The sequence below is a fragment of the Heteronotia binoei genome, chromosome 1 (genome assembly GCF_032191835.1).
Source record: "Heteronotia binoei isolate CCM8104 ecotype False Entrance Well chromosome 1, APGP_CSIRO_Hbin_v1, whole genome shotgun sequence".
NCBI lineage: Eukaryota > Metazoa > Chordata > Lepidosauria > Squamata > Gekkonidae > Heteronotia > Heteronotia binoei.
The window spans coordinates 128,736,084-128,751,913 of record NC_083223.1 but is presented as its reverse complement, the minus strand read 5'-3'; the positions used below and the strand labels follow the sequence as shown (position 1 = coordinate 128,751,913).

The 15,830-nt window shown below is 40.6% G+C and overlaps 1 protein-coding gene across 2 annotated transcripts in view; it reads left to right on the top strand.

Annotated features, from left to right (window-relative positions):
- Positions 1 to 349: 349 nt before the first annotated feature.
- The window catches only part of SHPRH (SNF2 histone linker PHD RING helicase), a 60,915-nt gene continuing 45,434 nt past the window's right edge, over positions 350 to 15,830 (top strand). The window contains exons 1-4 of one of the 2 annotated variants that reach the window (XM_060240594.1): positions 350 to 643; positions 8,728 to 9,397; positions 11,059 to 11,188; positions 15,349 to 15,564. In XM_060240594.1, coding sequence (XP_060096577.1) covers positions 8,759 to 9,397; positions 11,059 to 11,188; positions 15,349 to 15,564 — 985 coding nt within the window. In that variant the 5' untranslated portion in view covers positions 350 to 643; positions 8,728 to 8,758. The remainder of the gene's footprint in view (positions 644 to 8,727; positions 9,398 to 11,058; positions 11,189 to 15,348; positions 15,565 to 15,830) is intronic. The other variant, XM_060240602.1, reaches the window with a different exon arrangement.

The following is a 15,830-nucleotide window of genomic DNA, read 5'->3' as shown; positions in this document are numbered from 1 at the left end:
CAGTACACCCCCCACCCCGGAGATTCAGTGCAGCTGCAATTGTTGCCCACTGGCAAAGGCCACTTCTGAAGCCAACCAAAACAAGATATTGATTCGTCTCAAAATAGACTCTGGATTTTCAGCCAGCGTGTAACATTATTAACTTTACAATTTTAAAAGAAAAGCAAACATTTGCCAAGTCTGGAATAAGTTCATTTAGGTCCTTATTAGAAAAATCCTGTTCCAAAGTTTGTAACAGACTTCCAGCGGCTCCTTAGCGTAACAAGAAGCTTCGTTCTTTCCGTTTATGGGTCCGCTACCAGAAACTGACACAGCACAACTAGACAAAGCCGATTGGGAAAGAAGCTATTGAGCATGCGCGTCTCTTCAAGGCTGGCTATCGCTTCCTGGTTACTGGCGCGTGCGCATGTGAGAGCGCACGGAGGAGGCGGGGCCGCGTTGGGGTTCGGGGCTCCTTCTGTGCTAGCGCTTGCTTTGTCAACTCTGAGGTTTCCTGCCTCCTCTCCCCACCCCCGCTCAAGGATGGTTGTCGTGCTGGCCTGCGGTGAGTCCGACGGTGGATTTCTGAGACCGGCCTCGCAGGGCCCTGGAAGCTTTCACAAAGGACGGCGAGGAGCCCTCCGGAGCTGCATTTAAGCCTCAGGTACGTTGTGTGGACGAGCAGCCATCGGTGAGAGGGTTGGTTGGTAGGTAACGTTTAGTTCCCTCGTCGTCTTCTTTATAGTGTCTGCCTAACAGCATCCTCCCCCACCACAGTTGCACCAGCTGGGCACAGGCCTTGCTGAGATGATGCCTGGTCGGGGTAATGTGATGTTTGCGTAGTTCTCCTGTGGTTTTGTATAATTTTGGTCTCTCACTGTTCTTAGAAGTGACCATCATTCCCCCCACAAGCCACTTTCTCCCTCTCCTATGGAATGGTCAGGCGTCCAAGTTTTGTATATCTTTTGTTATTTAATCTAGAGAAAACGGTACTTCCAGGTAGTGTCTTCAGTTGTTGCCACCGGGGTTAGGTTACCTGTGGTACTTCGAATTATATAATGGTGAGAAAATCCTCTGTTGGTTCCAGGTTGGGATAGTACAATGCAGTTGAATGGTCTTGAATGTTCTCTATTAGAAGCATTTTCTGCTGTATCTCCTCTTCATTGAGGAAGGGTTATGCATTTTCTGAGGCAGACCAATGGGTCCTGAAGTTGTCTGGAAGGATATCCAGTGTTTAATGTAGATATATGTTCTGTGCATCTAATGTGATATAAAGGTATTTATCAACTATAAATTAATTTGTATCCAGTACATGTATGGTTTATCATTTTTCCTTGATGAACAAGCTACTAATCTGCTATTGGCTTATAAACAGCAATAACATTGCACACAGTTGCACTTCTTGTGGGACACAAGGCCTTTTAATACTACAATTAATAACTCTTCTTTCTAACACATTTAAATATTTTTAATGTGAATAATGCATTGTGTTTTAAGGCCGTTGCTGCCCATTGCATTGACTTCCTAACCTCGACTGCGAGGTGACATGATAGAGGTTTACAAGATAATGCATGGGATGGAGAAAGTAGAGAAAGAAGTACTTTTCTCCCTTTCTCACAATACAAGAACTCGTGGGCATTCGATGAAATTGCTGAACAGACAGGTTAAAACGGATAAAAGGAAGTACCGGTACTTCTTCACCCAAAGGGTGATTAACACGTGGAATTCACTGCCACAGGAGGTGGTGGCAGCCACAAGTATAGCCACCTTCAAGAGGGGTTTAGATAAAAATATGGAGCACAGGTCCATCAGTGGCTATTAGCCACAGTGTGTGTGTATATATAAATTTTTTTGCCACTGTGTGACACAGAGTGTTGGACTGGATGGGCTGTTGGCCTGATCCAACATGGCTTCTCTTATGTTCTTAACCTGAGGATTTTAAGGAGCAGATAGATTTTCTGAAGTTTGTTAGTCATCATTTAATCATGGAAACTCCCAGCCTATCATTATTGTGGATATAACTTGACGATTTAAAGGACAACTGTTACTCCATATCATGTATTTTGCATATTATTTGTGTCATGTAATTATGTGTGTTTTTAAAACTATGATGAAAATTTGTGAGATGCATATTTTAAGACAAGGTAGAAATCAGTAGAAAAATTACAGGCAGTTTTCCTCCTAGTGTGTGGGTGGTTTTAATGTTAGAAGAATAATATGCAGGGATTGGTATTTAGCATGTGAAATCTTTTTGCTGTGGGCCAAAATCTGGTTCAATATATGATTAGTGGCCCTGTGGCACAGTGTGGTAAAGCAGCAGTACTGCAGTACTATGGTCTGAACTCTTTGCTCACAAACTGAGTTCGATTCCGGCGGAATCTGGATTCAGGTAGCCGGCCCAAGGTTGACTCAGCCTTTCATCCTTCTGAGGTCAGTAAAATGAGTACCCAGCTTGCTGGGGGGGAAAGTGTAAAAAGAAGAAGATGAAGATATTGGATTTATATCCCGCCCTCCACTCCGAAGAGTCTCAGAGCAGCTCACAATCTCCTTTACCTTCCTCCCCCACAACAGACACCCTGTGAGGTGGGTGGGGCTGGAGAGGGCTCTCACAGCAGCTGCCCTTTCAAGGACAACCTCTTCCAGAGCTATGGCTGACCCAAGGCCATGCTAGCAGGTGCAAGTGGAGGAGTGGGGAATCAAACCCGGTTCTCCCAGATAAGAGTCCTCACACTTAACCACTACACCAAACTGGCTCTCTAAAAAGACCGGGGAAGGCAATGGCAAACCACCCCATAAAAAGTCTGCTGTGAAAATGTTGTGAAAGCAACGTCACCCCAGAGTCGGAAACGACTGGTGCTTGCACAGGGGACCTTTCCTTTCTTTTTCCTTTCCTATTATTCTGTACTTCATTTTAGATATGACTTTCGTGGAATTCCGGATAACGTTCTTAATCACTCTGATGGAACTTTTCATCATCCCGTTGCTTCTTGACTATCTGCAACAACTTTGTTTTGGACCAGTGCCAAAATGCTGTCTCCAGTTTTTATGTAGGAAATTATATGGAGAAAGTCTATTTTGTGCTCTTTTACTTTGGCAAGTGGAATTGAAAAGCTGGGCAAGAATGCTTTTTAAAAAATTAGGACCAGCCCAAACTACAAACTTTGCATATTGTGAAACAGTACTGTAGTACTCTTTATCAGCTGAATGTGTGTGTAGAAAACTAGATTGTTTCAAGGCTCCACATTTGCAGTTGTGGTCTTAAACAGGATGCAGTGGATGCTAAAGTAAATCTAGTTGAATGTTGTTGAATGCAAAGTTTCAGATCATACAGGTTTCTCGGATCAAGGATTAAAAATGGTATTCTCATTTTGTGACAACAAAATTGAGATCAGTTTCATGACTATGGTAATTAAGAATTATTATATGCGTCATTACCTTTTTAAATGAATTATAAGCTTCGTTACCTTGTTAAAATGATTTTAATAGGTTTTTAGAATTTCTTTTCCTCATTTTTGATGTTTTGTAATTTTTATGACATACCTCATAAAGGGTTTTGCCTGTACTGCGGAAGTTATGTCCTTTGTTGGAAAAATGCTGAAAATCATTTCACAACTCTCCTCAAAGTGATACATCATATGTGAAGCTCAGTAGGTTCATATGCATTTAATTTAGGTATTTACTGAATTGCATTACACAATTCAGTATTTTTAAAGGTTAATATGAGTCATGATGAGAGAAATAGGGGAGCATGAAAATGTGTGCTAAACCACAGTTCATCCATTTTATGGGTAGAGTAAGTTTTCTGTTTATGCCCATTTTTTATTTCATTGGTTGCTTATTGTGCTGCTGACTTGGTGAAATGTAGGATGAAGCTCTATATGGGTTGCAACTATTTGTCTTGCCACTTGTTCTTCAGATGTATTTTAAGAGTTTGTAAAACATATGACAGACATTTCTGAAAATGGTTTATATGCAATTTTTCTTTGTTCTGTACTTGCATATCAGTTTCAGTGTCTGTAGCACAAAGAGTTCAATTCTGGACAATCAGTTGATCTTTATGGGACTTAAATGGGCCATATTGAGAAATATGTGACATCACTAGATTCAACTCCAGGACATCATGAAGCCTTGCCCTGCTAATTTCAAGGTTTGCAATCCAAGGAATTTGACAGCACAGGGTCTCAAATAGTCAAGATAAAGACAACCATATCATTTGTAGATAAACTGCAAAGTGCAGTGTCGAATTTATATTTGATTTATAGCTCGTCTTTCCATGCATTATAGAGCTCAGGGTGGGTAACACCCAAGTCAAACTAAGCTCAGCACATTTCATCCTCTTTTTGACTGAAGGAACACCCCTTCTCTCTGTCCCATAGAAAGTGATTTCTCTCTCTTTCAAGATTCCTGCCTCACTGCCTTAGGGGCCAGTTAGGTCTCCCTGTGCAAGAAGCTGTGTTGCCCAAGTCCCACTGCCTGTAGGAAGGGAGGTGGCAGGAGGAGGAGGACCTGAGGTAGGACATATGTTTTCCATCTCTACCTTGCCAGAATTGGCAGTCTCCTCCTGCATGGCTTGACTAAGCAAGACTAGAAATCCAGGGGGAAACATCCAGGGTCTTGATCATGTGCCTTACTCACAAGCAGACAATAGGCGAAAGGGGGGAATTTTCCTGCGTAGAAGTAGAATTCCAAAAAAGAAATGCTGGGAAATACTGCTTACTACTTAGCCTGAAAATTTATCACAAATGGTTATTTTAAAAAGTCAACAGTTTATCACAAACATCCACAATAAATCACAATGTGCTTGCAGGCAGAATAAACATTCAAGAGAGGGCACATAATGACTCTTACAAAACTTGCTCACACTGGCATTTCTTAAAGGTGCCGCAAAGAATTTTACAGAATCCTTGAAGCAAATATGTTACAAGTCAGTCTTCCAGTGTGGCATTGATGTGTGAGAAGAAAAGTCTATTCATATAAAGCCAGTCCACATAAAACTGGTGTGATACGTTTCGTTGCCTTTGTCAAGACTTGTGGCTTAAAGTGGAACCAATCCTTCCTGTCAATTCCATACAAGGCACAGGCTCATTCTTTGTATAGACAGAAGAGGTTCTTGCTAGAATTGGCAGTCTCCTCTCATATGGTTTGACTAAGCAAGACTAGAAATCCAGGGGCAAAACATCGAGGGTCTTGATCCATGTGCCTTATTCATGAGTAGACCTGGAGACCCACCGTTGACATTGCATATAGCTGCTGCTGCAATTTAGTGCACTGTGTAGATGCTTAGATGGCTCTCATTAGAAGCTATGTTGCTTTCATGGCTTATGGAGTGGGAAGGTACTCAGCAGCCTTCTGGACTTTAAAGAGACAAGGAAAGTGGGAAGTAAGGAGAACAGTCTGGGGTTGCATACATTACCAGAATGCTGAAAATCCGGCATGTTGTCTGGGCCCCACAGGGATTCCTGTTTCTATTAGCCTATTATTGCTCATTGCCAAGTGTCTCCTTGCTGTCTGTGAGGCCTGTGGATAGGAATCTTGCTGAGACCTCCTAATGCAGGGGCGTCAAACATGTGGCCTGTGGCCCTAATACATCCCTTAGCGGGCTCCAATCAGGCTCACCAGCAAATGGCCTTTGTTTGCTCCCTTTGGTAGCCATTTTTTATGTTTCTCTGTTTAGTGCAGCCAAGCCAAGCAGCCTCTTGCTCTTTCCCTCTTCCCCCTCGCTTTTCCCCAAGGGAGGAAGAGCCTCAGCCAATGGAGGGGCTTGGCTCTGTAGCTCTGCTGTGTGATTGATAGGGCCTGGCTCTCTTAACCAAACAGCAGAGCTACAGAGCCAAGCCCCTTCAGTGGCTGAGGCTTCTCCTCCCTTGGGTAAGAGGGAGGGGGAAGAGGGAAAGAGCAGAGGCTGCTTTGCTTAGCACCTCAGTCCCTCTGGATAAATGCAATCCCCCCCCCAAAAAAAAAACTCCTCTAAAACCTTTAACAGTTTTATTCAAGGTACGAGCTTTTTGCCTTGCTATTTTCTCTGTGTGTGTTGTTAAGGTCATTTTGTCAGGGCTCTCCTGGGTGCAACTGGGTTCCCTCCTGCTTTTCACTGTACTCATAACCTGATCCAGTCTTTCTCAATAGGAAAGCAATGGGAACTATTTAAATGAGGAATAATCACAATTCACAGTGAGGTGGATTAGGTTGAGAGAGTGTGTATCCAGCACATTTCCTGTGTAGACTGGGGATTTTGAATCTAGACTTCCCAGTAGGCTGATAGTGATCACTATACATGGCTGTCTCTCTATTCTTGCACTGCCTCATAGGAGCTGCAGTTATTTTTCTGGGAAAGATTATAGTTTTACAGATAAACACATGGCTCTCAGTCTATGTCATAGTGCCTTCACATGTTCTTAACCAGCACACCAAGAAAAAGCTCACAATGCCCAGCCATTTCATGTTTTTCCCTGGGTCCTAGGGCACAGAGCATTTCCCATGAGACTTCTGAAGTGAATGTCAATAAATCAAAAAGTAGGTTTGCAATTTACAGATACACATTTTAACAGCATAGTCAAGATTGCTACAGCACATTGTCTCCAGATTTTGATGCCATAATTCAAATCAAGAGGCATCAGATATCAGAGACTTAAATAAAATATTGCAAACATGCTACTGTTTTAAGCATGTTTTATTTTAAGTTAAAAAATCTTTAATTGTGTTTGTGCCATATAAAGTTTATATCTCTGCATTACATTTTATGACACACATGACTCGGCCCAGCAAGGTCATAAATGTCAGATACAGTCCTCATAACAAATGAGTTCGACACCCCTGTCCTAATGGGTATGCAGATTGATTGTCATAGGCTGCAGAGGCATTTGAAATAGCCCTGGTCTCCATCAGCCAGTTGTAACAGGCATTGTTTTTGGTGCACTTTTTGTCACCCTCAGATTAAGACAATCACATTGGGGTAGCCTAGCCATGCCTGCTATAGGTCATGCTGGCTCCTCTTGTGCCCTGTCCAGCACCAGCTATAAGGGGGGCGGTATTTAGCTCCTCAGCAGAAGAAAGCCCTTGCTGTCTCCTTGTCAGTGTGCCCTAATATGAGCAGCTGAATGGATCTCACTCTTTAAATGAAGAGACTCCTAAAATGGCCACTGATGTTGAAGTCAGCCTCTCTATATAATGTTGTTCATCTCCAGAAAGGGTGAGAATATAGAGAAGAGCAATGAAAGAATTATAGGAAGTATATAGAACAAGGGTGGCCAGTGGTAGCTCTCCAGATGTTTTTTGCCTAAAACTCCCATCAGTCCCAGCCAGCATGGCCAATGGCTGGGGCTGATTGGAGTTGTAAGCAAAAAAACATCTGGAGAGCTACTGTTGGCTACCCCTGGTATAGAAACACTTATGATAGAAGATATATGAGGTTGAATAAGGAACTGAAGAGGGTGACTCCCACAGGCAGGAGACAGGAAGGTAAAAAATTGTTCCTGTCTCCGTGATGGGATGGTAGGAATCACCCAGCAAGATGTCTTCTGCCTCAAAGGGAGAACCTAGCTTCCTACTTTTAGTGTTTTAAAGGAACCATTTTAAAGGATGTCAGCTCTTAGCTACTTAATATTTACCACCCAATCCTTTCAGAGCTGTTTCTTTGGTGCCAAGCTGCCTCCTGCTCACAACTACAGCCAGTTGGGGTCATGGAGGCCAGCAGTGACTGCTAAGTTACCAAACTGGGCAGTGGTAAGTGCAGGCTGCACCATGGAAACCAGCAGTGACTGCTGAATCACCAAATTGGTACTGGTAACTTCAGGCTGCACCAGAGGCGATGGTGGGGCACATGAGGCTCCTTGGCAATGTGTGTGGATTCACTTTAACAAGATATGGTTATCTCTTGACAGTGACCAGCTTGCAAATAGGGAATGACAGTGACCTGTTGTATGGTCTTAAAAGGAATGAGAATGCTTCTGGCAGTTTTTTTAGGGCCAAACTAAAAGTGGTGGTTATCCCCGAGGTGACCCAGAGATGCTGTCACCATTTTAAAGCCTACTTTGGTTGATTTAAAAATGTCATGAGGGCCCAAACCTTACTGGGCCTGAAGTGCAACAGGACCATGTGGTCTTGTTTCTTCCCCTGCCTTTGCAGGTGCTCAGTGTCCTATCCCATGGTTCTTTTGATGCTTGAAAAGGTACAGGAGCACCTGGTCCTGCCATACTATGGATCAGGCCCTTGTGATATTTTTCAGTTGCTTTGAACTAGTAGTATGCCTAGTTTGATTCTTACTACTTCAGACATCAACAGACACGAAGTTGGTTAGATGGTTAGTAGTAAAAATGAGGGAGTTCAGAACATAGCAACAAAGACAGCTGCTTAGCAACACAGTGGGCATTGTCCATGAAGTCTTGGTATATTGCTATCTAATTACTTTTTAAACTTGTTTTCTTATGGATGGGGATTGGGGTGGTTGTTAAAAATCAACTTTTGAATAATCTAGATTTTGAAGAAAATCAAAATGCAGAGATGGATCTTAACAATAATGCTCACTAATGAAAGGCCACCCCATTCCTGCTGCAGCCCACTGATCTTCCTAAAATGCTGCTTCTGGGGAGATCAGGGACATCTAGGAACAACATGGGCTGAATTGGAAGTTTGCAGTGTGAGTGGGTAATCACCAAAAATACCCCACTTTCATTAGCAAAAATTGACACTCTCCACCTTGTAATGATCAGTACAGATAATGTAGTAGGCTAATATTAGTTTGTTTTACAGAGGCTAGGGAGTGTTCTGACGAAACATCAAGATGAGTAACCGTCGAAAACGTGCTGCTCCATTGCGGATGAATGATGAAAAGCAGCAGCAGCTGTGCTGGAATATGCATGATGACCGGAAAAATGAGGTGATAAATTTAGATACCAGTGATGAAGATCACCCTGTTGCAGGTACAAGCTCATCTTCTACATCCCGTATTGTTATAAATGATGATAGCACTGATGAAGACTTGACTTGTAAAGGAAATAATCTGTCATCCTTGAGTTTCTCAACAATTACAGATGAAGCTGAAGATTCTTGCCATCTATTGACTTCTTTATCCATACAGCTAAATATTGTAATATCCCCATATTTTCCTGATCCTTCTTGGAAAATTTTGCTTGGGGAGTTTGTTCTTCAAATTCTTCCTGAACAGCTTCCAACAGAGAATTTCCATAAAAAAAGCTATACCTTGATGAGAGCAGAATCTAGTGATCAACTGCATGTCTGTGTTCATGCAAAGAACATTGAGAATATGGATGAGAGAGAAGAATCATTTCCAACTACTTTCGAAGAAGTTATGTTTGTTGAATCATCTTTAAGTAATGAAATGTTGGAAGACTTGATGTGGTTGCGAAAGAAGAGGCTGATATTACTTCACCAAAGACCTGGAGATGCTCAGTGTTTAAAGGTACTGGGTTTATGGAATTAGTAGAGATGTAAAATTTCCAGAAATTTGGAAACCATGGTGGGGAAAAGTTTGGGTTTTTTTTTCTTTTTTGTCAGAAAATACAGAAGTTTGGGGGAAATTGAAATATATGCAGTACTTATATTCCTGTCAAGCCTAAACCTGTTTTGCTGCTTTAACAACATCAAATACATCATTTATAAATCAGCATATAACAGGCATATTTATGGAATTTAAAAGTATAAATGCCTTAGTTACCTATATTTTAAAAAAAACAGTGCCACCAATCAGCTGACTGAGAGGAGGGCAGACTCACAGCACAGCCAATCAACAGGGGGCACAGCTTACCTGCAGCCATTTCAAATGAAAGTGAGATGATTGACTGCAGGACAAGAGCAGACACTGCTGCAGATTGTACTACTTCTGCTTATTAATGGCATCTGTAGTTGAGCTCTTGGGGGTGAACAGGAACTGCTTGTTTTAGAGTTTTCTGCCAAACCTTCTGTGTCAAAACTGTACAGCAGAGGTGTAATCTGCAATATCCATTCAGATATACTATAGCCTTATAGGCTATCTCTAAAAAGCTGTTGCTTCTATAGCCTCCAGATTTCCTACAGGTTTAATGGTGTGTGACTATTATTTTGTCAAATAAGTATTACTACTTGTTGGAATTTTGCATCCTTATCATACCTCTACATGCCCTGCCCTGAATAGCCCAGTGTGATGGACTGCAAGGCTTTTGGCTAAGCATCAAGGAATCAAAAGAGCTGCTAGATCACATGACTAAGAGCTGTGATGTCAGACTGCTTAGAATTCTGAGAAATTGGGTGGGGGGAGGAGTGAGATTGTGAGTTGAATTGGTCAGTCAGAGCATTTAGACCAGGAGAGCAGATCTGTGAAAAAGTAGCTGGTTTGAGTGGAAACTGTTGCTAGAGACCAAATTCTCCTGATTACCTCTAGAGAATTAGTAGAGATGTAAAATTTCCAGAAATTTGGAAACCATGGTGGGGAAAATTACTGGCATCTCTAGTTAAAAGTCTCATTCAGTAGGTGACTTCCCAGCATGCTCTGAGATGGAGTGCAGAAGAAACACCTCTGCAGCTTGCTTTGGATGGATCCTAGGCACTTTTCACTTGCTCTGTCTTCTGTGATAGCCATTTTATTCTTGTCATCCATGACCCTTTTCCCAAATGCCAGATGTGCCTGCAGGTTGAAAAAGGTTGTTGGGGATCCCTGCACTAATGGTTAAGAATAAGCTGCTTATGTTGAGAACGTAGGAACACTTACTGACCCAGCTGAAATAAACAAGGGGCTACAGCACTGTCCTTAGGAAGGTGTAACTGATGTTAGAATGGCACTATTAGTTTCCTAAAGGCAAAATATACAATGACAGTTTTATGTCTAAATTCTGTAAATAGGCCGAATAGGATGATTTTATATGTTAAAATAAAGTTTTGGTTTGACAAGAAAGTACTGCATACTTCAATTCCAAACCGCACCCCTCCCCCAATTTTTTTTCTGGAAAGAAGTGTTTTATCATGGCTTAAAATTTCCCAGAAATTTTACATTCCTTTAATCAGTTTGGTTATGTTAGTACATCCATGCATTTTTGTTGAATATATTAAACTCCATCTACTTTATTTTCATGTTAATTTGATTCATAGGTTGGAATATATCTTCTAGAACATGGCTTAAGCAAACTGGAATTCCTTAATGACGGAGGTGGCAGAATAAAGAAAGCCAACCAACTCATTCAGAAGCTGATGGAAAAATTCTACCACTTCGCAATTCCAGGTAGCTTTAAGTACCTGCTATCAATACTAACACACATGACGTATGTAATTAGTGTGTGTGTGTGTAAGAAAAATTTTGAAAAAAATATTCTTGTGTTCTTGTTACTTTTCAGGTGACTTTAATTTATCTTAGTCATCTAAGGAGGGTTTCAGCCCTTGCCAGCATAAGGGAACTGAAATAATTAACATTGTCTTCAGAGACCATGATACAAAGTGAACTAGATGCACAAAGATCTTTGTTGTGACAAAATAATAGAATATGCTTCTCTCACAATGGTGATGAAGACTTGGGTAATACTAATGGGCAATACTTGGCCTGACACATGCTGTAAATGTGCATGGAAACGACGTGGAAATGCTTTTGTGTAATGAGCTTATTTTTGTTCCCTCCAAATCCATCTTTTGCATGTATTTAATCTTGACCCTCTATTTCAGTCTTTAGATGTTCAGGTACAGAAATCAAGGGATTTAAAGGCAATAATGTTATACAGTTTACCATCTTGCTGAGATTTTATTCACTTTGAAGGGACTGCCAACTGCAGTAGACAACATCAGTGTTTAAGCAGAAACCCCCAGGATGGTAGCCACTGTGGTCTCTAACCTTTTGCTTTGCACATTTGAAAAACACTGTGAGGCATCAGAGGAGGATATGGCTGTCTGTCCCCTGGACAAGTGGCATTTGGAAAAAGAGGAGGAAGGAATAAGGAGTGGTTATAGTTCATCTTCTCCTTTAACCTTTCCTGATGTCCAATGAGTTCGATTACTCCAGAGCAACCTCTCTGAAAATCGTATTGTCAACGTGGCAAATTTCTGTTTTATTGTGATTTTTAACTCTTAGCTCTTTTAACTAGTGTATGACCTATAGACTGTTAAAAAAAAACTTAGTAAACTTGATATATACCTCTCCTCTAGTTTGTGAGATAAAGGACTCCTCTGGTGTGGCAGGTCCTGGCAAGGGAAGGGGGCAGGGTACACTGTAAAGTTTTTTGATAAATAGGGGATCCTTTGGTTGCTAAAGAAGAGGAGATTGAATTTATACCCTACTCTTCACTCAGAGTTTCAGAGCGGTTTACGATCTCCTTCCCTTCTTTTCCCCACAGCAGACACCCTATGAGGTAGGTGGGCCTGAGACAGTGCTGAGAGAATTGCTCTTGAGAGAACAGCTGTGAGAGAATTGTGACTGATCCAAGGTCACCCAACTGGCTGCATGTGGAGGAATGGGGAATCAAACCTGGTTCACAGGATTAGAGTCCACCCTTAACCACTACACCAAAGCTTGAGAAATGCTGGCAGAAGTTCCACATGAGATTTTTTTCAAATGTAATTAGTACTAGCACTTTAAACTTGGGAAATCTGTAGGTGTTGTGCAGAAAACAAGGCAGTTGTTTGGAATGAAGAAAGGAAATTAGAATTTTTATTTAATTCAATTTTCAGAATCAATTTTAAGTTTAAACCAACTCTACCAATCATGGCCTATTCCCAATACATGTGCTTGCTCTCATACTATTGACCAAGGGTTTCGGTGTTAAGAAAGAGCTAATTTTTTCTTCCATTGTATCACACTGTTTACAGTTATGACTAAAATTGGAAGCAGTAGTTTGGATCCATAGATCCATGGATGCAAAGCTCATGGATTTCCCTATGTTCCACACACACCCTTTCTAACCTATTATTCCTGAGGTTACAGGACCCATGTCAAATAGTGGATATGTGAATGGGCGGGGGCAAACCAGAAAGGGTAATTTATCCATCTTCCCTCTCCAACCTGCATATCCTTGTCTAAAAAGAATGTCTACATTTTCTTAAGTGAAGTCTTAATTCTGTACATTTTATTAGAGCTGTTAAGGTTGATCTAATTTAGAGACAAACAGTTAAAAGCATTCATATTTAATAGCAGTCAGTTTAGCCTTAATTTTAGAAGTCTCAGCTATTAGAGATTAATCTTCCTTGCCACTGAGAAGGGCCAAATTATATTTCAATCTGATTGATTCTTCTGTCTTTTCCTGCACCACCTGATGCTTAAGTTTCATTAAGTGCTTCTGCTACCACTTCAGTTTCAGAGTCTAAAACAGATAAACATGTCCTTGTTTTCATGAGTAATCCATCTTTAAATGTTATTAATGTGTAAGGGAAATCCCATTTTATACTGTGTGCTCCCCTGTTTTATACCCACTTAGAAATCATAGGATTTTCTATTTTTTATTGTCAAATTAGAGATAATGTGTTTAAATTAAGGGTTGGAAGGTACCAGCTGGATAGTAGGAAAAACTTTTTACAGTAAAAGTCATTCAACAGTGAAATTAGTTACCTACACAGGTGGAAGTCTTTAAGCAGTGGCTGGACAAACATTTGTCAGGGATGCTCTGGTTGGCCTTCTGTGATTCTATGATTCTATTCTATAAAAATCTTACTATCACCAATTTCTAAGTCCTAGTTGTTACAAAATGCTTCTGAAACCTTTTTATTGATGTGAAAGCGATATCTATTTTGAACCTGAAAATCTGATTCTAACCAACCTGTGAATAAGTCCATAAGATAATCCCTTAAATTATCTCTCTCTATACCCTCTTTCAAACCACATATCCTTAAATTAGCTTTCTGTTGATGAAAAAAAAATAACATATCCCAGGTCCCGGGGCTGGACATGGACCAGCAGGAGACCAGACCAGTGGGCAAGAGACAAAGACAAAAGATTGCACTTTGTTCTAATTTGTTCAGATAAGCAACAAAACGGGATAACAGAACTGCTCATAGTATATATCAAAACAATGTACATGTATTGATCAATAATAAAGAGATCTCTTGGATGCCAAAATGGAGGGCCCATCTGGCAGTCAGAAAAGGCAGCCCCAAGCGCCTAAAATTAACACCTTTTATACCATTTTCATTGCTAAGCATTTCCAAGGTGGGTGTCGCAAGAATGCCATGCAAGTATCAGTATGCAGACCCTTCCTACTAACAGTATCATAAACTATAACCAGCCATGGGTTATTGGGACAGATAGTACTGGAGGCAGGCCTGACCTTAATCTATAGAAGTTTATACTTCGAGCTGGTATACTCTGTCTTGGATAATGCAAACAATGTGGAGAGCACTGTTCAGCCAGTTACAGGGTGTTTCTGAGAAACAGGCAGAGCTGAATTGCAGTACTTTCCAGGACTGAACCAGAATCCATCCTTACTAAAATATAGGCCCTAGCATCCTTAGAGTATTGAGAAGAACAGAAAATCTCATATCTCCATCCAAGTCAAAATTCTGCCACACTTTTCTTATTATCTCTTTCTCTTCAAAATTTTGAGTCAGAGTTTTATCTCTTCTTGCATGCCAAAATCCTTTCCTAATTGTTGAAAGCTGTCTTTATCTGTTCTCTTGGTACTCTTCTTAGATTGTACCTTTCAATCACTTACTATTTCAGTTGTTTTACTACCTATTGCAATTGACCCTTCAGTAATTGCAATTACTACCTTTTGCATTGTCCCTCCAGTAACTGCAATTGCTAACTTTTGCAATTGTCCCTCCAGATTGTGAAATCTAGTCTCTATTTTTTCTCCACCACTTATTTTTTTGGCATGCCATGTTTTGGCTTTTTAAGATTCTGTTAAACTTGGAAGCCTCTATAATGGAAAACATTTTCTAAGAATTTTCTCTAAGTTTAACAGAATTATCTCTGTTAAAGGAAATAGTGAAATGGAAGAATCTATAATGGAAAGCATTTTCTAAGAATTTTCTTTCACCATTTCCTTTTTCCCCTTGCTTGTCCTTATACCAGAGATGTAAAAATAACATATCCACAGAATTAGATAAATTTATATAAAAACAAGGGAAAATCCTTATAATCATTTATATATGCAATATATGCTGGTGATATTTGTACCCTGGTTTCCTTCCCACTGGGGATCCAGAGTGGTTTGCAACATTGTTCCTTCCTCCATTTGTCCTCACAACAACCTTGTAAGGTAGTTTATCCCAAAAGTGTGTAAATAGCCAGGGTTTCTGCAGCAGTGAATGACACTTAAACCAGTATCTCACACAGTCTTTTTGCTGCACTGTTAATAGGTAAAGTTTCTGTTTAGCAAATAAATGAGTATATCTTAAAGTATTTAGGGTGTTGGTTGCAGATTATAGTGAATATATGCTCTGTGATTCTGTGATTCTTGTTAGATATACTGGAAGATGATGAGGAATCAGACAGAGATATAGAACGGCAGAATATTGAAGAGCTTTATGACTATGTGAGGCACATTCACCAGAAGGAAGTACAGTTTTTGAAGGAAAATGTACAGCACCCTGCATTGACTCCTATATTAAGGCAGTATCAAAGTGAGGCTGTAAACTGGATGCTGCAACGGGAGAATTTCAGAAATACACCTACCAATGGTAAGAATCCGGAAATAAATAGCATTGATATGGCTCCTAATCATAGCAATATTGGGAGAAATTCATAATGCTGCATTGATTATAGAAAGTTGCAAGGAATATTTTTCAACCGATGCCATAAACTTGGCAGGGTCTTCATAGGCTGTCTAATTAGAGCATTTCTGACAGATTCCTATACAGCCTCTATTTGAAGATCTCCACTGAGGAGAGGCCACCCCTCTTTATAAGTTGTGGTACCCGGAACCAGACAATAAATAGCACAGAGT